We start from the raw sequence: 23,565 nt of genomic DNA on the forward strand, positions 1-23,565 counted from the left end.
GCTCTTCTGATTACAGGCCAGATCACCCAGTCATCTTGCTGGCTAATATCCCCTTATGCATAATTTTACATTTCCAGAGATTTACAGAATCTTTCATCACAGTTTACAAAGTTTTCAGAAAACGGCATTACGACTAAAATGTTGCTGAAAATATTCCTCGGTAAGATTTTCCAGCTTTTATGGAGCAGCGGTCCACATATAAGGCTCTTTCACATTTGTTCAAAATGCAGGATTTTCAAAGACAAAAGTCCTTATTCTGCCCTCCAAATGGTATACACATTTTCAGGTAGCATAAGCACTGCCCAGAAATGCTGCTTACCTAGCAGTCTCATTTTAAAATGAAATATGATAGCAATCTTGTGTGTGCTAAATATGGTAGGATAATGTATGGCTGCCTTTAGGGTTGTCATAGCTGCTACTGGGTAACAGCATGTCTGCTTCCTGCTGTGAATTTCTTCACAAGCTAACACAGCACTGACCTTTCTGAAGGAACCTTTGCTAAAGAGGGCAACTTGAGTCTAACATCCTCCACTGTGCTACAGAGAGTTCAGTCTACAAAGCAGATTCAACCTAAACAAATGGTTCGGCTTGCTTTAATGGATGATTTTAGAGTGGGAAAGTGTGGGATTTATTGCTTTTTTATGGAATGGAAGATACGTGATTTGATTTTTTTGCTTACCTGTTGTGTATATGCGTCTGTTCTTTGTTCACTTGTGATGTTTTTCTCTAACTTCAGCCTTAAGCATTATCTGTATGGTCTTTGAGTGTGTCCTTTGCACATAAACCTCAGTATAACAGTTTTCAACTTACATTTAGTCTATAGAGCACCCAGGCTTTCTCTGTACACAATAAACCCATCTTATTGATTATACCCTGGCTCTTAAGTCATCTATTTTCTGGTGAAACTGCAATATTTTTGATCGACTCATGCTATAGTATTGTCTCCTGAATACCTTTTTAAAAAAAGCCACTGACCCTTTGTGGGTGTAGCAGAAAAGCCTGAGCTTGCTATAAGTTTCAAACAATCTCATAACATCTACTCACATTTTTTTCCTCACCAATGACTCAAGAACCTCAGAGGACACACATTACAGTGTATTAAAATCAGAGCTGACAGCTCCCCATGAGGCCCAGAGTACTCGAATCGCAATGTCAAGAAATTAAACATGACTGTCAATTAATAGCTTATTTATTTTCATTAGCACTGTTAAATGGACCCCCCCCCCCCAATACAGAAAAATAGAAAAAGAGCACACACTGGGAGAAACAAAGGTTATGAACAACACTTTTTGGATGTTAAATCTTGTAGGAAATCACAGCTCGAAACAAATGGAAATAACATATCATTCACTCTAAAAAGAAAGATGTTCCTTGGTGTTCTGTACTTAGCCAATCAACCCCCCCCCCAAAAAAAAGGTTCCCTGTAAAACCTTGGCAGTTAACCTTATCCAGGGTGACATTTATCTCATTTATAGAGCTGAGCAATTGAAGGTTAAAAGCCTTGATCTGGGGCCAAGCAGTGGCAGCTTGGTGGCATGGGATTCAAACTCACAACCTCCATCCAAATCCAATCAGTAATCTAGCACCTTAACCATTGAGCTACCACTGCCCTACCAATGAGTCAGGTTGTCAGCGCACTCCTCCGAAGCTCACCTTCGTGGCGCACTCTTGTGAAGTCATTCCCTGTCGCATGACTTTTATACTCGGCAGCGCTATTTGAGCACGCGTTCATGCTAGATTGTCGCCAGATGATCTCTCGTCACTACGTCGCTTTTGTAAGTCACTCCTGCCAGCCTCTGCTCCGAGTGTTATCTGTGCCTCGCTGTTTATATTCCGTGTGGATTTTCCCGTCTCGGATTACCTTTTTTCCCCGGGATTCCTTGCGTGAGTTTTTTTTTTCTCTTTCATTCTCTGCGGCTGGGTGTTTTTTCCGTTTTTTGCGCTCTGGTTATTGACTATTAGGATTACCCTTTTCCTGTGTGGATTACTTCCTCTTTCTGTTTGGATTATTTTTTTGCCCGTGCTTGGATTACTTCCTTTTTTTCCCCCGTGTGGATTACTTTATTTCTCGTCAATCGAACTTCCGGTTTCGAGACTGTTACGCCCGTGGTGTCAGACTAGTCCCTCTGCTGCTGCGTTCTGTAGGGGTTCAGCCCAAGACTTTGCCCGGCTACATCCTCTGTGCATTTATGCATTTATATAAAGACATTTCTTACTATCATTTATTTTAATAAATTCTCATTTTTTGGACCCTGGCCTGCATTTGGGTTCTCCTTCCCAGCACCCTCATCTGTTTTGCTGATAGTATCATCTGGCCAATAATGAACCCAGCAGGATCTCAAGAGATGCAGTCCCAGCTCGACTCCTTGTCCAAATCCTCCGCTGCGCATGAGCGCCAACTCAAGGAGATAGCCGCATCCACCAATGAGCTCATTCAGCGCATGAGCATGCTCACCACGACACAGGCCTCCTCACCTTTTACGAGGCCACCTGCCGAGCCCCCCCAACCCGTGGTCGAGCAGAACATAAACCCCATTCGGGAGCCACATCTGCCCCATCCCAAGCGTTTTTCTGGTGAGGCGGGACTTTGCCGTGCATTTTTGATGCAGTGCTCAGTGATCTTCGAGCTCCAACCCTCCTCCTTCCCTTCGGATTGGTCCAAGGTAGCGTACGTTATCTCTTTGTTATCTGGGAAGGCCAAGATCTGGGCAACAGCAGAGTGGGAACGTCAGTCAGTCACTCGTTTGATGCCTTTTCGGCTGAGCTGTGCAAGGTTTTCGACTCCACGCTGCCTAAGATTGACGCCACTCGAGCCTTGTTCGAATCATCTCAGGGGTCCCGCTCAGTGGCTGAGTACGCTGTGGATTTCTGCATGGCAGCTGGCGACAGTGGCTGGAACCCCACGGTGCTCTACGACGCATTCTACCACGGCTTGCTCCCCCAGGTGAAGGATGAACTCGCGGCCCGAGAACTCCCTCACAAGCTTGACGACCTGGTTTGTCTGGCAACCAGGATCGATCGCTGTATCCAGGAACGAAGAGAGGAGGGACGCCCAACCCGTTCCTGGCCTCCCAGAACCCTGTATGCCAAGCCCCCTGTCAAACCAGACAGGTCATATGGGCCTCCCATAAACCCATATGTCAAGACCCGCTCGGAGTCTAACAGATCGCACTCGCCTCCACCTCCCCAGTCCATGGAGATAGGACGGCGTCTCATGTCCGCAGCAGAGAAGGAGCGGTGCCGGGCCCATGACCTCTGTCTTTACTGTGGCAAGGCAGGACACTTTGCCTTCGCATGCCCATCAAAAGACAGGGCTCGCCGTTGAAGGAGGAGCCCGCGGCGAGCCTCTGGTGTCTAGCCTCCCCCAAGCCACTTCTCCGAGCCTGTTTCCAGATCAAGAGCCAAGAACATGATCTAGTGGTCTTCGTTGACTCTGGAGCTGACGCAGAGTTCCTTGACGAGGAGTTAGTGCGTCAGCTGGAGATCGAGACTGAACCTCTACCCACCAGTCTCCAGTTACGGGCCCAGGATGGCCATATCCTTCACCGAGCTCGCTACTGCACCAAGCCCCTGCTGGTGTCTGTCACCAATGAACACACGGAGTGGACCTCCTTCCTCGTTATCCCTCCGCCCCACGCACCAGTCATGTTTGGATTACCTTGGCAGCAGAAACATAACCCTCACCTGGATTGGTCCAGCGGCCGGGTCCTTGGTTGGGGGATCTACTGCCAGGCTCATTACCTGACCACCTTGGCACCCCGCTCGTTATCAGTCAAGGAGGACCTGCCCTCTGATCTCTCTCTGGTGCCTGCTGAATACCATGATCTGGGACAAGTGTTCAGTAGTGCTCGTGCCACTTCCCTACCACCGCACAGACCTTATGACTGTGCTATCGACCTCCTGCCAGGCACTGCACCCCCCGGGGGCATCTGTACCACCTATCCAGGCCTGAAAGGGAAGCCATGACCCAGTATATACAGGAGTCCTTGGAGTCAGGCATTATTCACCCGTCTTCATCCCCACCCGGTGCAGGTTTTTTCTTTGTGGAGAAGAAGGATGGGACTCTACGACCCTGTATCGACTATCGGGGTCTTAATTTCATCACCATTAACAATCGCTATCTGTTGCCTCTCATGGCCTCCGCTTTTGAGCTCCTCCAGGGGGCCACCATTTTCTCCAAGCTGGACCTTCGGAACGCCTATCACCTAGTCCGCATCTGTGAGGGCGACGAATGGAAGACCGCATTCAACACTCCCACTGGCCATTACGAGTACCGGGTGATGCCGTTCGGCCTCACCAATGCCCCAGCAGTATTCCAAGCACTGGTTAACGACGTTTTACGGGACATGTTAAACCTATGTGTGTTTGTTTACCTGGACGACAACCTCATTTTCTCCCGCACACCTGAGGAACACACCCGTCACATCCGTGCAGTGCTCCAGAGGCTTTTGCAGAACCAGTTATATGTGAAGGCAGAGAAATGTGATTTCCATGTCACGAAAACCACCTTCTTGGGCTTCATTCTGGCAGCAGGGAGTGTTCGGATGGATCCTGACAGAATCAAGGCTGTTAGGGACAGGCCCTGCCCTGGAACACGTAAGCAGCTCCAGCAGTTCTTGGGATTCGCTAATTTCTATCGGCGATTCATCCGGGGCTACAGCTCGGTTGCTGCACCCTTGCACCAGCTCACTTCTCCTCTTCAACCTTATTCTTGGGGGCCTCAAGCCGAGCAAGCCTGAAGCAGCTTTTTACCTCTGCCCCCATCCTCTCCTTGCCGGATTCCACGCGACAATTTGTGGTTGAAGTTGATGCTTCTGATACCGGAGCTGGGACCGTTTTGTCTCAAAGGGACGTCAAGGACAATAAACTTCACCTGTGTGCTTTCTTTTCACGCCGTCTCTCCTCATCTGAACGTAACTACACTATTGGCGAACGTGAGCTACTGGCAGTCAAACTTGCCCTGGAGGAATGGCGGCACTGGTTGGAGGGTGCAGAACTACCGTTTCTGGTCTGGACAGACCATAAGAATCTTGAGTATCTTAGGACTGCCAAGAGACTGAAACCCTGACAGGCTCGTTGGGCACTCTTTTTCGGCAGGTTTAACTTTGTGCTGTCTTATCGGCGGGAACGAAGAACGGGAAGCCAGATGCTCTCTCTCATCAGTTCTCCCCCGATCCCGTCGAGGCCGTTGCTGAACACATTCTTCCCCCTCTGTCACTGTTCAGGCGCTTCGACTCGGGATAGAGAGAAGGGTTCAGCAAGCCGTGTCTAACCTGCCGGTTCCTACTGACTGTCCTGAAGGCAAACTTTATGTCCCTGACCAGCTCTGTTCCCAAGTTCTTCAGTGGTGTCACAACTCTCGGCTTTTCTGTCACCCTGGTTTCCCTTGGACCCTATCGGTTCTTCAGCGACGTTTCTGGTGGCCTTCGCTCAGACATGACGCACAGGAATTTGTCACAGCCTGCCCAGTATGTGCGCAACACAAGAGCTCCCAATCTCGCCCAGCCGGCCTCCTGTGGCCCCTGCCGATCCCTTACAGACCTTGGTCTCACATTTCACTTGATTTCGTCACCGGCCTCCCTCTTTCTGATGGCTACTCTGCTATCCTCTCTGTGGTCGATCGCTTTTCTAAGCTCGTCCATTTTGTCCCCCTGACCAAACTCCAACACGTTTTCCGGCTCCACGGCATTCCCCGGAACATAGTCTCTGACAGAGGACCCCAGTTTACCTCCAATTTTTTGGAAGGAATTCTGCCAGCTCTTAGGCGTCTCCATTAGCCTCTCCTCTGGGTTTCACCCCCAGTCCAATGGGCAGACGGTACGGCTCAACCAGGAGCTGGAGACGGGTCTCTGCCTCCTCTGTGCCGAGGATCATTCGTCTTGGGCCTCCAACCTTGTTTGGGTCGAGTATGCCCATAACTCTCTGCCAACTGCTGCCACGGGTCTGTCCCCTTTTCAGGCTACCTATGGCTATCAACCCCCATTATTCTCCACACAAGAACTAGAAGCCTCGGTTCCCTCTGCCTTGGCCCTCGTGAGGCGCTGTCGTCGAGTCTGGAGAAGAGCCCGCCTCTCCTTGCTGAGATCTTCCCAGAGCTATGCTCACTGGGCCAACCGCAGACGCCGCCCCGCTCCTCCTTACCGTGTCGGGCAACGGGTGTGGCTTTCCACCAAAGACCTCCCGTTGAAGATAACATGCAGGAAGCTTGCTCCCTGTTTCGTTGGACTGTTCCCTATATCTAAGGTTATCAATCCAGCTGCGGTCCAGCTCAAGCTGCCCAGAGTGTTGTGCATCCACCCCACCTTTCACGTTGCCAGGCTGAAACCTGTCCAGGCCTGTGCTCTGGTTCTCATCTCCCAGTTCCATCGTGAACACCCCGACCAGCCAGGTGGGACGTCATGGTCACGACGCCCCATGGAGGGGGGGGGGGTACTGTCAGCGCACTCCTCCGAAGCTCACCTTCGTGGCGCACTCTTGTGACCTCATTCCCTGTCGCATGACTTTTATACTCGGCAGCGCTATTTAAGCACGCCGTTCATGCTAGATTGTCGCCAGATGATCTCTCGTCACTACATCGCTTATGTGAGTCACTCCTGCCAGCCTCCGGTCCGAGTGTTATCTGTGCCTCGCTGTTTATATTCCGTGTGGATTTTCCCGTCTCGGATTACCTTTTTTCCCCGGGATTCCTTACGTGAGTTTTTTTTTTTCTCTTTCATTCTCTGCGGCTGGGTGTTTTTTCCGTTTTTTGCGCTCCGGTTATTGACTATTAGGATTACCCTTTTCCTGTGTGGATTACTTCCTCTTTTTGTTTGGATTATTTTTTTGCCCGTGCTTGGATTACTTCCTTTTTTTCCCCCGTGTGGATTACTTTATTTCTCGTCAATCGAACTTCCGGTTTCGAGACTGTTACGCTCGTGGCGTCAGACTAGTCCCTCTGCTGCTGCGTTCTGTGGGGGGTTCAGCCCAAGACTTTGCCCGGCTACATACTCTGTGCATTTATGCATTTATATATAGACATTTATTACTATCATTTATTTTAATAAATTCTCATTTTTTGGACCCTGGCCTGCGTTTGGGTTCTCCTTCCCAGCACCCTCATCTGTTTTGCTGATACAGGTAAAATCAGTGTCATTACTATTTGGAGCTGTATCTATATGTAGCTAACGCTGCATGGTGACATTTTAGAAACGATCAAATTGATTATTAAATCTGTGAAATATTTCACAATGAAATGAGAAACAGTTTTTCTGCTATGAATAATATATACCGTTTACATACCTGTAAGGAAGAGACACAAGGTAGCTTAAACCTAAAGAAATGGTTCGGCTTGCTTTAAGGGAAGATTTCAGATTCATTTAAAGTGGGAAAGTGTGCGATTTTAACACAGTGTGTCTAAACGTGTAGGTAAAACCAAATACCAAGGAACTCATATTGATCGTTTCAATGAAAACATCAAAACGGTTCTATATTAAGAATCATTTGGGGTTCCAGATATGGCATCATGTTCTACATATGAGCGCAGAAACCAGTATTGCTGCAAGCATCAGCAAACTAAATTCCTAAGAGAAGCTTATTTTAAAGCTAATTGGAGAGACTTAGACTCTGCCACCATTAAGGAAGAACAAAAGCTAAATATCAAAGCACTGAATGTGAATGCAAAACTACAGACTTGATTACAGTCCAGAAAGTCTAAATGCCCCCAATGGAGAGGGCATTGATAGCAAAAATTAAAGCAGGACAAAACACATTGAGACAGCATAAAATGACAGACTGTATTAGCATAAATGCAAATCACGACATAGTATAAAAGCCTAAAGAAACAAACGTCAAACGTCAAAAAATCATTTGTATGTATTATCACATGTATTAACACCCTGCAAGGTTTCAATTATTTTTCAACAAGATAACCAGTCAGCTCTCAATCTAATGGAACTGAAAGTCACTATCTTAACTGAGTGTGCACAGGGGGGCAAAAGAAGAAGATTGAGATAATTGCCTGAAGTGTAGATTAAGGCGGCACGTTGTCTATTAACTCACACTGGCAAGTACAGTATGTAAAATGTTAAACTATATATATATATATAATGCACGTATATTGATTTTACTGAGAGAACATTTGCTAGCAGCATTGCTAGCATTTGCTACATACATACTGTATAATCAGCTAATACTAATGTACTGAAACCACTGAAAATATAATGCAAAACATCAGCCAATATTTAAACACAATTTTTAGGATAATGAAACACTGCTGAACAAAAATCCATTATAGAACAGTTTATACCTCAAAAAAACATGGCTAATGCTACTGAAATATGAAGAACTTGTGATGGAAAGCGTGTGTGTTCATGGGGATCGACTGGCAGTCAACCACTAGAGGGAGTTTTTCACACATGTTTCAGTGTCCAACCAACACACACACACACACACACACACACACACACACACACACACACACACACACACACACACACACACACACACACACACACAGCCATTGACATAAGCAATGCAAAAAGTTCTCTCTTCCAGGGACATTGTCCTGGCAATATGCATTTTCTTATGAACACTTAGTCATGCGGCAGAGCACATTCAGCTCCAGACTGATCCAGCCATGTGCATCAAAGATCTTTCTTCCCCGCTATCTATCTCTTACCCGGCAATCTATCTTTTTCTGCAATTAATATATGCAAACTCCTTTCAGCTAATGATGATGTTACTGGAGAAGATTGCACAAGCGGCATTTCATAACTGCTGACATCATTCATAACAGCCCTGGGAATTCAAATTAATTTTCAATTAATTTTTGAATCTTCCTCTAACATTATATCTAACAAATTTCAAACTGGCTTTCGAGTGAAATAGAACAATAAATCTTAATGTTGTAAATGAATATGGATGCTGAAAACAATTAGTAGCATAATAATGTTTTTTTTTTCTGCATATATTTGGTATATGCATGTACAGTATGTTTGTTTATTTATGTATTTATTTGTTTGTTTGTTTATTTAAGAAAATTAATTACTTTTCCGGTCTCAACCTTTAAGAACTCTGCATCAGCAATACTAACATTAATTTCTTGTCTTTTTCGTTGTTGTTGTTTTTTTTTTGTTTTGTTTTTTAATAAATTATGTTGAAACTGTATATCCTTTCATATTTTGTTGCACTGCTGTCTTAAGTCTTTTGGGAAGAGATAATGTGTTCATGAGAGGATAGGATATATACCTTGTTTCTGCAAATAAGCATTACTGATATAAGCTAGAATGGTAGTGTGGCTGGAAAATATTTGTTGCAACAAACACTATTTTGGCTAAAGGAACCACAACCAAACTATTTTGGCTAACGCAATAATAAATCTCAGATTATGTCAGCTTCTGTTTTCATTATAGACATTTAAAAACATAACAGGAAGAGGGAAAATAATCAGCAGAAAATAATCAGGAACCCGAAATGAAAGCTTTTCCTATCATTTCACAAAGTACTGGCACTGGAGGCACATTCAAAATGTAAAAAAAAAATGTCTTACAGGAAGCTTCAATATTTTTGTATAATAACTTGCTTGTTAAAATCTGTTTATTATTAGACTTTGTTTATTTGCCTCTGAGGTCCTTGTGAATGAGAATGTGTTCATGAATATAAACCTGTGACTTGACTTGCAGCCCACATGACTGTCAGAGCTGTGCTATTATAGTAAATTAATCAACACATAATTATAGACTTATAGTAATTTTATATAATTTACTATGAGTATATAAATTAAATTACTAAAATAGAAATACAAATATTTACAATTTTTTTTAAAGGTCAATTTAAGCCTTTTTTTTAAAGAGGCCTTAATTTTGCAACATAAACATTACCGCACAGTGAAATTCTGTTTTATGCGTATCTCAACTTTGGAGGTTTAGGCTTGAACCCCAATCCTTGACTTGAAGGCATGGGTGTATAGTATGTGCTCGCGTCTGTGGACATCATTTCTGCTACTAATCTCGGGTCAGAATTCAGATAAAACAGAGCAAGCTGGCACTACAGAGACATTTCTCAAACCATTAAAAAAAAAAGTGATTGAAGCAGGCAGCAACCCTCTGACCTTATTAAAAGTTCGTGACTGCTGATAAGGCACCATATATTCAGGTGATTGCATGTATGCTGCTGAAAATCAGTATTTACTCCATGCTTAAAGCTTTGAGCTAGCATATTCTGCAGGAAGCAGTCTGGGTGCTTGTGTCATATGTTACCTCTGAGAAAAGATGTCTCTGTAAGGGCTGCCATGCTGCATAGCAATGCCGTAGCCTCTGTCTGGTGCATTGTTGCTCACAGTGTAGAAGGAGCAGTCCTCATCGTTAATGGCCACATACTCCAGCACAGCTGCATCCCACACAAATGCAAAGCGGCCATACTTTACCTGAGAGAAAAATAAAGGGGGGGGGGGGGACAACAACACAATCAAATGAGAAACTTGCAAAAAAATAAAAATATTTTCAAAAACAAGCCGCCTGCTAAATATGCATGGACTTAGACGAATTATAAAACCAAATAGGAAGGCTGAAAGACTCATTTCTAATAATGCAAACAGGTGCTGACTGTATTGGTAAGAATACTGAGAGGGAAAATGGAGTTGCTGAAAAGGAAAACATCTGCTTTCAATAGGAACAAAATGAGGTCCTTTATCTCCTTTAACTGTGTGCCAATGACTTATAATAAGCTTATTAATACAAGACTAAAAAAGGACCCTGCTAATGAAAATAAAGTTTACTAGAATAAAAAAAAATAATAATAATAAAATAATAATAACATTGTCGCATCAATAATCTCCCGTTAACCTTGTTGCTGAGATCATTCTGTCTCTTACACTATTAAATAACATAAGATACTAAAATGAACTAAAGATTTGTATTGTTTTAAAATCGTATTTTCCTTATTGTGCTATAGACTGAAGAGCGTCTTAATAACCAGAGATTCTAAAAGGGTTAAATCACAAAAAAGAAAAGAACGTCTTTTCAAAAAAATCCAATCCATGAGACTTCAGCCTGGTTTCATCAGTGCCTTTGCTCTGCATGCATCCTTTACTGATTGCAGGCCAGCAGACAGAATGACAGACATTAGTTTGTAGTATGTAAGGTACTGCCTTAAGCCATTCATGTAAAAGAAGTCTTCTCCCCTTAAAGGGAACATTTCAAGGTGAGACTTTATGCAAAAATCAATGGGCCCTGACACTATGGCTTCTTTTACAGCGTATCTGGATCTCAGGTGAAATTATTTTGAATGCTTCATGATCTGTGACATTTGAAATGACCTGATATTAATATAAGATTAATGATTATTGCTTTACTTAAGTAAAATTTTAGCAGAAAGGAAAAGTGCTCATTTCATTTCTAAGGCATGTATCTGACAATGAAACATTTTCATGGTCCACTCATAAAAGCTGCACACGTCTGCAATCAAGCTGCTTTAGGAAATCAGAGAAAGAGAATGAAATTTCCAGAGAAACCGCCAAATACAGACAAGCAAAAGTGGCCAGTGTATAAATGTACAAGCATAAATATGTTATATATGCACACCATGTAACTAGTTCCACAAGAGAATGATTAGAGAGGGTTCATGCCATTGTTTAAAATTCAAAAATATGTATAAGTGGAACATTTGTTAAATATTTAAAAATATAATTGAGTACACAAAATGTGCGAACACAAATCTGCAAGGTTTTTAGCTTAACAGAATTATACACTAAAGTTGTAGTATATACTGTATACACTAATCATCCAGAACATAAAACCACTATCATGTGATCTCATTACAGAGGCACCTGTCAAGGGGTGGGGTACTGTATATTAGGCACTAAGTTAGTTCCTGAAGTCGATGAATGGGAAGCAGTAAAAATGGGCAAGTGTAAAAATCTGAGTGACTTAATTGATCTGAAGGCTGAGCTATGATGGCTAGACCACAGAGTCTTGGTTAATACCAAAAGTGGTCCAAAGACCAACAGGATCAGAATGCCCATTCTAACCCTTGTTTACCAGCAAAAGTACCTACAATGGACATGTGAGCATCAGAACTGGACTATGGAGTGAAGTCTAAGTCTAAGTGAAATTTATTGTCATTCAGCCAGGCAACATGATATTTGTTTTTCTCCAAATATCCTATGTACATTTGTAAACATACAACGATCAACAACCACAACAGTTAACAAATAGAAAGCAATAGACAGTACAGTAATCAGCTATATGGATATAGCAGTATACACGACAGCGATGAATCACATATTAATTCTTTCTTGGAACCTGCCATTCATGTGAATGTTATTTTGTCAGATTACCACCTATATAAATACAGCTGCAGATCAGCTATTCCCCTTCATGATAATGGTATTCCCTAATGGCAGTGAACTATTTTAGCTAGATAATGCACTCTACCATACTGGAAAATGAGGTTAAGGACAAAAGTGTTGACTTGATCTCAGTCCAATTGAGCATCTAACATCTTGGTGCCAGAAAGAAGAGCACACATTCAGAGGTGTTTTGTAGTCTATGCTTCAACAAGTCATAGTATTAGGTAGATGATTTTAATGTTATGATTGATGTACATTAGATTAATAGCATGGAAGTGGTATGGTCAGTGCTCTTTGAAGGTCAGGTAGAAACAAAAATGTTTCTAAATTACTAAGACTGATAAGATATGAGATGAACCCTTTTAACAACTAGATATACTATATTTACCATTGTTTAGCCCTAGCAAGCAGATTGTAGGCATGCTTTCTTCCCTGCTCCCTAAGTGACTGTGTGAGAACACTAAATTGAAGACCAGAGGCCGAAAGAAGTGCATCCAAGCATACCAGAGGCAGTTTCCATTGATTTCATTTCAATTGACCTCAGGAGGCCAGGATGGAAAAAATTCAGGTAGCACAAAAAACACGTGTGCATTAGAGTGAGATTGGGCCACGGAAAGGAAACGTAACCAGAGGACCATGACTTAGAGCAAAAAACCTTAAGGTCTGGCTAAAAAAAAAGAGAGTGGGGTTTCTAGTTCTTGAGTCAGAGCACATTAAAAAGAGGATGATTAAGCGGGTCTCGGATTGACAGTGGTGCAGTCTGCAGTCATGGCAATCAGGGAGGTTTGATTCTAATTGTGCCAAGGTAATTCGAAGCAATTTTACCATGAACAAATGATGCTGTGCACATCCTAATCACATCAGTATTTTCCAGGGGAACAAACACACACACTCGCTCACACACACTCACGTACACTTGTACATACACACTCTAGTGTCATGAACATAAAAACTATGTGAAGCCAAAGCTTTTGAAACTACCAACCTATTGAGAGGCAACATAATGGATCATTTTATTATAATTTTTTGGTTTGTTTTTTTTATTATTTTTATTTGAATCATCAGTGAAATGGCTGACAGATGCAAAGAAATTGCACAAGTGTTTCATTTATGCCAAATTCCGACCACAAAATGAAAGCCATTCTTCTTGTACGATGCCTACCCCTGTGAAGAGTATTATAAGTCCAATGTCACTGTCTGACAGTTCAAATTTACTCAATAAATTGTGAAATATTCAATAGACAGATAGAATTATTAATGAATGAACCATATGAATCGTCCCTGTAGAGGGGACGATGAGTTTGTATGTACGGAAGATATTAGAGGAAAAACATCACAATCAGAGAATTAATTCTAATCTATGAACTTCATATGGGTAATTTTAATAATCTGAGTGGGTCAACCAGAAAATCAACTACCTAAGTAAACCGACTCTACATACAAATACGTTTATTAATTACAGAACAGAAAAAAACTGCCAACATTGAAGGCATGAATTATAAGAAATGAATTCCAGTAGGGCTTCAAAATCAATCCCAGTGCAAATACAGACTTAACTTTTCAGCTTGGGTCTCTGAATACAGCTCAATGTTATGAGTGAATTTAATCAATTATTAAAGTAAAGGTAAGAAAAACTTTTAAAAGAGAATGTAGTCTATTTTAATGGTGTATGACAGTTTTTTTTTTTTTTTACAAAATGATCCCTGGTTCAATTCTCAAGATTGATCCTGCATTTAAAAGTTATCATAATACAGCTTATTTACTCAATTTCCCTGTTCTTCTCCCTCCTTTAATGGTAAGACAAAACCCTATACTCCAACCGCCACTTCTTGTATCATGTGTTCCGATGTGCTTAGATTTAGTAGTAAAGTAAAGTAACCTCATCTTGATTCTGGTGAATGAAAAAAAAAAAAATACTGCATTGTTCAAAAGTATGAGAGGTTAAGTACAACAAAATAATTGCACTTCATTATCAACCACCCCCTACGAAAGGTTTAATAATAACCTCTGCTTTCCTTTGTTTGAATACAGTGACATTTGTGTTTACACCATCCTTCATCGGGTGCAGTCCTAAAAGGTCATCAGCACACATAAATTAGCTTCAGTGTCACCATATTAGCTGAACACAAGAGCACATTAGTTAATAAAGAAGGGCATTTCTCCGGGAGACCATCCAGCTACCCTGTGAGGCAGCCAGCTCTTGTTGTTCTCATGCTGGGTCTTTTTTTGATAAGTCTCGAGCATTAGAGGTCTAATGTTAACACCTCAAGCCTGTCTCATCCTATTTTCTCTAATCAGCTATTTTAAAAGCAGAATTGATGTTTTTGGTGTGCAAATTTGGTGTGCACATAAATGCAAAGATGATGCGTGAAACCAATCGTTTGTGTTATTCTAAAAAAAGTCTGTTTAAACCTTAATTATATAAACTATATAAAACTGGGTCTCATGCCCACCAATATTTTATTCATGCATAATGAGGTATATGGATTTAATCACCAAAGTAGATTGCATAACTATGTGGGAGTTGCTAAACAAAAATGTACATATTACCCAGAAAGTAAAAAAAGGGAGGAAATAAAAAGGACCTCAAAAATGTATATGGGTGGAGTAGGCAGCTAATTTTTTCAGATGTCTTTCAAGCAAGTGTAAGAAAACAATGAATAAAAAAAAAGTCTGTTTATTATTATTTTTATTATATATATAATTAATAATGACTAGCTCCTTTGACCAAAGAGACCACAGTCCCACCCACTTGGTTTCTATTTGCTTATGAAACAGAGGCTCGTCACAGGACAAACTGCAACCAGAAGCAAATGTGTCTCACATCTGATAAAAACATTTTTAAAAAATGCTACAGTTAAACTGTAGATATTGTCACTTTTGGAATATGTATGTGCAGGTTTTCAAGTTTCACTGTTACAAGGTTCTTAGTGTAATAATTAAAATTTGGATTTGATGCATTTGATGAACGGAACTGAATTGGTTTATAATTGGCTGAATGTTGAATTCTATAGAGGATGCTAGGGGTTAGGGTTGCCAGATATGCACAACAATCCAGGCCACTAGAATTTAAAAAAATCTCTCAAAATCAGTCCCAAAAGTCAATTGACCAATGCTTTCCGATCCGAAATTGAAGTCCAATCGTGCCTTTTTTCAAACTTTTCTCTGGATTTTCCAGTTTCTTTCTACCTTACAAAGTGTGTGTGTGTGTGTGTGTGTGTGTGTGTGTGTGTGTGTGTGTGTGTGTGTGTGTGTGTGTGTGTGTGTCTGTCTGTCTGTCTGTCTCTGTGTGTGTGCACGGGCATATGGGGATCCAAGGTATACGCCTTGTAGCCAGTGTTCCTATTATAGGCTCTGGATTGACCACCTTGATGGATAGAAAGATGAAAGAATGAATGTATGAAAACCCACAAACATGCAGGGTAGCCCTGCTGACAAACCACCCCCTCCCAATACCCAGGACATACTGTATAACTAAAATTTGATTGTCCTTAATTTGATTGTGACATGTTTTTTCTTTTTTATTAATCAGGGCCAGAAAAAAGAGCAGAGCTTATTAAACTAGAAAAGAGTCAAAGACTTTAATTGGGGGTATTTGGCTGTGGATGGTTGAGCAGCAATGTGTTTTAAGGAAGGAAGCCACACACAAATCACTGGTTCTCAAAACAGGATCTCTGTGGAATCAACATGCTAAGAGAAGCAGAAGTGTGAAGACTTCCTCTCCTGTACTGCTCCTCCTCCTCCCTAAGTGGCCTTGAGCTGTCATTAGTGCTTTATGTCTTCTAGAAAACTAAAGAAAGGCAATTAACAGTTTATCATAAAACGCATGCAGATTGGCAAACATCTCCTCAAAGACACAAGCTGGTAGGGGAGAGGGGAATAATTAAGGACAGATGTTTCATAAATAGTCCAGGACCGTTCACTGTGCTAGAACCGAAACTCTGTTACTAATATAAGACAACATAAATTGCTTTAAAAATGACATGAGCCCTGATTATGCAAAATATAAATGTAAAACTTTCTTTTTTGTCTTAAAGTGCAACTTCCAGACTGTCAGACCTCATATTCACAGCATGTCCTTCATAAATGAATAGTTAATTTGCTTAGCTAAAAGCAGACAATTTTCTTAAAAGCTTATGTTTAGAAAGCTTTTGAACGGATGAGAAGTGCTTTCGAAGTGTCTTTAGGGTCATAAGACATTTATATTTTCCATTTGTTTCTCATATGATGTGGAGATGTTCCTTATATTAGTAACACTTATGGAAAAACACAAAAACAGTTATTCTACCATGTTTTGACAAAGCTGTCAACCATCTTACTGGCAGTGAGGGATTAGAAGATAGTTTTGTAATTGGTAGTGAAAGTGCAAGCTTTGAAACAAAGACAAAGAAGGACAGAACAATGAAACCATTTTATGAGACTATTAAGGAAACTATTTCCTTTAGTGTCACTTGTCTATTGATCTGCTTTTTGAGCATCTGCAAATCCTGATCTGGCAACCCTGGTCAAACCACACAAACGATAGCAATTTACTTACATCTAACAAAAAAAAACTTGACAATAATTTTCTAAAGACTAAAGAAGCTGCAGTCGACCTTGTTTAATACAGTAACAGCACATTTTAATGAAGAAAAATGTAATACATTAATGACTTTCTATATAAAGTAGAAATCATTATTAATTTCCTCTGTAGTTACTTGCTGGTAAGGTTTTTGAATGTATGCTAGAACTTGTCAACCCCCTCGTAGTAGCTTTGAAACTGCAATTTGCACTTCATTCAGAGTGCATTTAGTAGACAGTCTCGGGCATAGTGTGTGTGATGAGTTACAGCCATAGTAAACTGAATGTTCATTTCATATGCATTGTGAATACATTTTGCGGCTGCATCAGACAGCATTATGTGCTGTGCCTCTTTACATATGCACATCTGGCCCTCTGTCACCTCAAGTGTTCTCTGTTAATAAATGAAAGACTACAAATAACTATAATAGCAAATTCAGCCTTGAAAATGAGTCTACATATAAGCCTCTGTATTTCTTTGATCTTTTTTTGCCAACACACTGGAGTAATAAATAATCCTTCTTACAAGTGGGCGAGTGGGAAGGAAGATGATCCGGGTGTGTTTCTCTTTCAAGCTACCACACAAAGGAAACACAGAATGGGGACAAAGTGCCGTAAGCTTGAACGGAGGGTGGAAAGCACTGTGACCCCTGTGTGTTGTTCTACTTTCTGTCCTTCCTGCTGCTTTAAAAAGATATTAAATATATTGCAGGACTTTACAGTTGTAGGTTATCTTTATTTGACAAGGGCAAGATTTTGCCAAAGCCTCTGCTCCTTTCTCAATTTGTTTCAGGCTAGATGTCCTGGACCCCCTGAGAAAAGCATATACAGGGCCCTTCACTCCTCTTCATCTTTAGAGACTCTATATCCATTTAAAATACAACGTGGGACAAGTTCAAGAGGGGTTACACTAAACGTTTCACTTCTAAAAGATGTGTGAGTAGAATGAATGCCTTACTATGCAAAACTGTACCACTCTACGGACCGTGTTCATAGTTGAGTTACGATTGCATACTGAGGAATTATTACCAAAACTGCACACACCAGTTTTCAGAGTCAGCTCTCACTTATGCACAAAACTGTCCTTGGACTTCAGTCCATTTTCATGCATGATATTGGCATGAGTGAGGAGCATTATTAAGTCACATCTGAAATGTGAGCATTATAACTGAATAAAAACGAAAAAAAAAGTTAAAGTTTCCCTTTAAAGTGCAGAAACATTCAAAATCAACAAATCCTGTCTTTGAATATGTAAGGAACATTTCTAACATAAATACTGACATACAGTAATCTTTCAATTTAAATCTTCAACTCTGAATAAATAATAATAATAATCGACAGTATTTGTGACATGCCTTTAAATAAATGACAAACACAGCTCACAAGGCAATCTATGTGCTCATCGGCAGCCAGTGTTTTAATTCAGTTCTGTAAATGGTAAGATTTGCAGCACCAGCACAATGTCTGTCCCACTCTCCATCGTGACAGCCTGAGAGAGACTGTGCTGCTAATTATTAAACCATATTTGCACTTCTAAATGGTCTGTAGTTCAAAGTGGAGGAATTGACTGCCCATTAGTGTAAAGGATTGCGTTGTCGTGTCGAGGGACCCATTATAGCATTGGGCTCCTTATAGAAGGGTTTCCTAGCAAATGGATTTTCTACAAATATCAATAATAATTGCATTATGAGTGAATCCAGATTCATGTGTGTGTTGGGAGTTCATGAGCCCTTCACTGGTTGTGCTTACAGAAAGGAAACATGGTCTATAAATGTAGAGTAATGCCAGGCTAATCGAAGAAATGTAAGGTCATAACTGGATACGGGTGCAATTTTCTGTCTGGAAAAGCATCTGGACAGTTGTTCAGTTGCATTATGAGGATCAAAGAGCTGCAGTTTGAGAAAATCTAATGACTGACTTGTAAATCTTAGTTTTAATATAATTCAGTGACTGTTACTGTGCAAAAAAAAACAAAAAACAAACAAACACCACCACAACAACAACAACAAATGCATATTTCATATTGATCACTATTATATGGCATATACTAAAGAGGAGAGAATGTTGTGCTGCAGTGAAAGTCAAAGTCAACCCTGCTCTGCTTTCCTGTGTGTCAGACTGATGACAGCAAAGAACAGATCACAGAGGTGTCATCAGCCCTCTGGGGAAAAATCAGCCATGTTTCCCGCAGGAAACAACATACGCAGTCTTCCAACGCACAAAAATGCACGGGTGTACAGTACAAACATGCAATCTGGTGTTCAGACATGTGTACACAATCCCACTTCACAGAATTGTATTCCTGAGTCTCTAAATCTCACTGATCCCATTAACACACACACACACACACACACACACACACACACACACACACACACACACACACACACACACACACACACACACACACACACACACACACACAAAATCAGTTAAAAGTTGTATGTTTTATTATAGTTAAATCAATTAATTATATAAATAACAGAATTATTGCCACAGACCAAAAGAAACAATAAGAAAATAATAATATAAACAAACCAAACTTTGTGGAATTATAATAATCATAATCATAATGATCATAATCAGTGCTTTATTAAAGACATTTGGAGGCTAAAACTGTTAAATCTTTAGATATAGACTGGGTTAATTTTAACTATAAAACTTAATTTACATTGAATTAGAGTGATAAAAATTTATGTCTAATTTATCTGTAATTTCTGTTTTATTAATGACCATTTAGAGTGAAGGATTTGGGCCTTTAGACTGATTACATGAGATTGTTCCAATAAAAAAGTCATTTATAACATTTTCCTGTTCACCTATACCAGGATAGGCTTTTTCATTTGTGATTATTCAAACCAACATAGTGAAAAGTTTCTAAAGACATATTTTATTGTCATAACATCTAATAAATTAGACTCAATTTCGAACGTTTGGTCTGATTTCACTCTTCCACCTCAGCAGCTTTACAAAATAAGCCCTTGATCCAGATAATTATTAATTATTTTAGTACTTTATTTTGTGCATCAATAATTAAGCATATGCTCAATTTAACGAAGCTGTGAGATACTAAAATGCATGAGACTTACTGTATACTGTTTATCATGCTTTTAATTTCATATTATGAATTATTGATCAAACAATGTTTTTGATAAAGGTGATGAGCTCTCCAAGGGGGAAAAAAAAAAAAAACGCCTAAAGTTTTAAGGATAAGTTGAACAAGCACTTACTGTCTATTTTCACAGCACATTTTAGGTAAGGTTTTTCAAGACTTTAAGATTATATGGTTAAGAGTTCATAATTTTAGCTCGCTGTTTGAGATAGAGCTCCTTCCCTGTCCATTTGGGTGAAAAAAAATCCCTTTTTGTAGAATTTAAAAAGTTTTATACTATTAATCAATTATGTACTCAAACAGCTTCAAATATCAGTCCACATTTTTTTATATAATGTGATTACATCAACCTGTCAAACACTGAACATAATCAGTTCCTCTGCATGCTAATACCTGCCTCAAGTGAGTGCAAATCCCCCAACACCTCTTATGATCGTAGTAACAAATAAAGTCTGAACATTGATGTGTGCAGTTTCAGTCTTAACACCTCACTCCAAACATTCAACTCAACTCCCAATATGTACCAAACAGCATAAATTCATTCCGATATTTATACTTACTTGCACTGCTAGATGTTAGTAAATGAGCTAACATTAAAACTACACTGCATGGAAATCTTATTCAAATAAGCTGGATCTAATGCATCCTGAGGGATAACTATAGCAGCATTGTACAACAGTACCTATATTGCAGTATGAGGGTATTTGCAGTTAGCTGAAGAAAATGCTGTTGTTTTTTCTTCTTAAAAATACTGGTGATATATTTGAGCTAAAAACAGGCAAAGGGTCTTCACATTCGAAAATAAGAGTCATTGGCTGGCAGTAATTATGTATGATATGCAGTATTACATCAGACATCAGAGCAGGTGGATGTTCGTCAAGATTTAGGACAACTGTCTTCAATTATAATAACATCTACCATTAGTGGCAGGATGGCTAACTGATCTAAAACAGCAAACTCAAGGATCAAACCTTTTACACTATTAAAGGAGGGTTCTGGCCACAGATTGGACGTGTGAGTTTAAATCTCACTTCTGACATAATAGGGTTGTTTTGATTTCACTGCAAGATGGGTACTGTGTATAATTGGAAACATGACAAAGAAAAGTCTTGAAACTTCAGTTCATACTGCATTACTACTGGGCACTTGGCATGTGACATGGGGTGGGGATGTGGAAGCTTACTGGTTAAGGTGTCTGACTACGAATCAGAAGGCTCATAACCCTCAATTACTCAGTTGTATAAAATGAGATGAAGGCGTATGCCAAATGCCATAAATGCAATGTAAAATAACGGAAGCTACCCTGACATTAAACATTTTCTTGACCGTGGACATAAAGTATAATGAAAACACATGATGGTGTATGACATCTTAAGCATTTAACCAGTAAGACACAGGTTTGTGAATGTTGAATATAATAAGCACAACGTTTACAGCAATGTTGAACCCCTTTTTATCAGTACACTGGCTTCCAGTCCACAGGCGGAATGGAAATAGACTTATTTTATCACTACAAGTCTGATATAAAATGAGGCATTGGTATAAGTATATATAGTTTATGGTATATATGGTTTTAATTAAAGAGAGATAGAGATAGAGAGAGAGAGAGAGAGAGAGAGAGAGAGAGAGAGAGAGAGAGAGACTGCGAGACAGACTGCGAGAGAGATAGAGACTGCAAGAGAGAGACTGCTAGAGAGAGAGAGAAAGACTGCGAGAGAGAGGGGGGAGAGAGAGGGAGAGAGAGAGAGAGAGAAAGACTGAGAGAGAGAGAGAGAGAGAGAGAGAGAGAGAGAGAGAGAGAGAGAGAGAGAGAGAGAGAGAGACTATGCATGAATGACAGAGGTTCAGCTCCAGTCATTTACACTACACAACAGATCCACTATCTCCATGTGAGGTGAATTAAATTATATAACTTTCACTGAGTAAATGTATCTTCATGTTGACACCTGAGCATTTAAGAGAGAAGACACAACAGTGCAGAAAAAGCACAATCACATTACATGCTTCAAATATTGCCTGCCAAATTATTTTAAATGGCCTCCAGAAATTACTTTGCCTCAAGTAACCCAATCACACAGGTGTGTGTGTGTGTGTGTGTGTGTGTGTGTGTGTGTGTGTGTGTGTGTGTGTGTGTGTGTGTGTGTGTGTGTGTTTGGTGGACAAGTCGAAGTGAAGAAGCAACGCTAGAAAAAGGAAAAGAATGGCAGAGTCAGTCAGGGTGAGTCTAGGTGGATTCTCTCTCTTTTAGATCTGATCTGGCCATCCTCTTGGATAAGTGCAGGCCTAGAGGACACGTTTTAAAGGCTTTGCTGTCTGTCTCTTTGTCTCTCTCCTTCCCGCTGCCCAAGTGATATATTATTTTCTCTGTTTTCCAAAAGTCCATTAGGTCTTGGCGGTAGGCCATCGTGTCTCCCGCAGACAGAGATAAAGACGCAGTAGAGCAGTGAGAGGGCAAACAGAATGCGAATGAGGAGGCTATTGCTGGAGCTTACTGTGAAAAACACACAGAATTACAGCACACACACTCACACATACAAATGCACACACACACACTCACTGTGCACCCATCTACTCAACACATTCTCCTATAGCTTTGGGTTTTTTTAATTCATTTACAAATCCATAATTGAACTTTTGTGCTGGGTGGAAAAAAAAGCAGTCAAGATTCATTCCCTTCCCTCCACAAGAATACAGATGTGAAATTTAATGATCCAATTTTGGTCATCCGGCTGGCAGGCTGGAACCTTGTTAAACAAGAGATTAAACTCATCTTTTAGACACTGTTTGTCTTCAGGTTTCTCACGCATCAATGTTTCCCGCTCGGAATTTACACCACGTGCAACTTTTCTTATTATGTGATGAGATCATGCTCCTTGCCGCCTCGCTCGCTCTCATCAGTAATGCACCTCCATTTGTAATTTTCAGCAGCACAATTTATCTGGAGTGGCTCATTAAAAAAGTGAGTAAGAGCAGGGTATTCGGGGTAAAAAGCAAACTAACTAGGTGAGACACGGGAGAACGGGATGCTGTGTGTTTGTGTCATATCTGATGGCACTCTTGTTCACATTCAGCAAAATGGAACAAAGCAAAACAAAACTGTGTGTGCAATAGCTCAATTGTTGCCTCAACTTTATTTTCATTATTTCCTGAAAAAAGTGACTCTGAGGGCATCCTGGCTTGTACTCTTGTGGTCTGGATTTTAATCATGTATCATGTGTCTAAATACTTGGAGTTGCTGATTTGAGCGAGACTAACGAGTTAACAGATAGCTAACAGATGCCTGCCTTATTAGGACAAAACCTGAATTAACGAGGCTGCAAAAGCCTGGACATTATAATAACAACAATACCACAACAAAGCTGATCAGCTCCCGATGATGCTCTAACACCCAGTGAGTACGCCCCCCCCCCCCAATTCTCTTATCTCACTACAATCTCAATACAATACTCTCTCTTCCTCAGTCCCATGCTTTGTATCTCTCTATTCGAGCCTTCCACTTAAAGCTGTAGCCGCTGGGGGCTCCTTCAGATGCCTAGCAACAATTCATGGCTAAATCAATCTGAAGAGA

General features: G+C 40.6%; 1 protein-coding gene across 8 annotated transcripts in view; it reads right to left on the reverse strand.

The window, feature by feature from the left end:
- Window positions 1-23,565, reverse strand: part of grid2 (glutamate receptor, ionotropic, delta 2) — a 407,738-nt gene that overhangs the window by 16,123 nt on the left and 368,050 nt on the right. For all 8 annotated transcript variants that reach the window (XR_007137759.1, XR_007137758.1, XM_047800191.1 and 5 more), the window contains one exon: window positions 10,236-10,402. Coding sequence is in view for 6 of the 8 variants with exons in the window: in XM_047800191.1 (XP_047656147.1) it covers window positions 10,236-10,402 (167 nt within the window). In the remaining 2 variants the exon portion in view is untranslated. The remainder of the gene's footprint in view (window positions 1-10,235; window positions 10,403-23,565) is intronic.

This window comes from Tachysurus fulvidraco, chromosome 14 (genome assembly GCF_022655615.1).
Source record: "Tachysurus fulvidraco isolate hzauxx_2018 chromosome 14, HZAU_PFXX_2.0, whole genome shotgun sequence".
NCBI classification, from domain to species: Eukaryota; Metazoa; Chordata; class Actinopteri; order Siluriformes; family Bagridae; genus Tachysurus; species Tachysurus fulvidraco.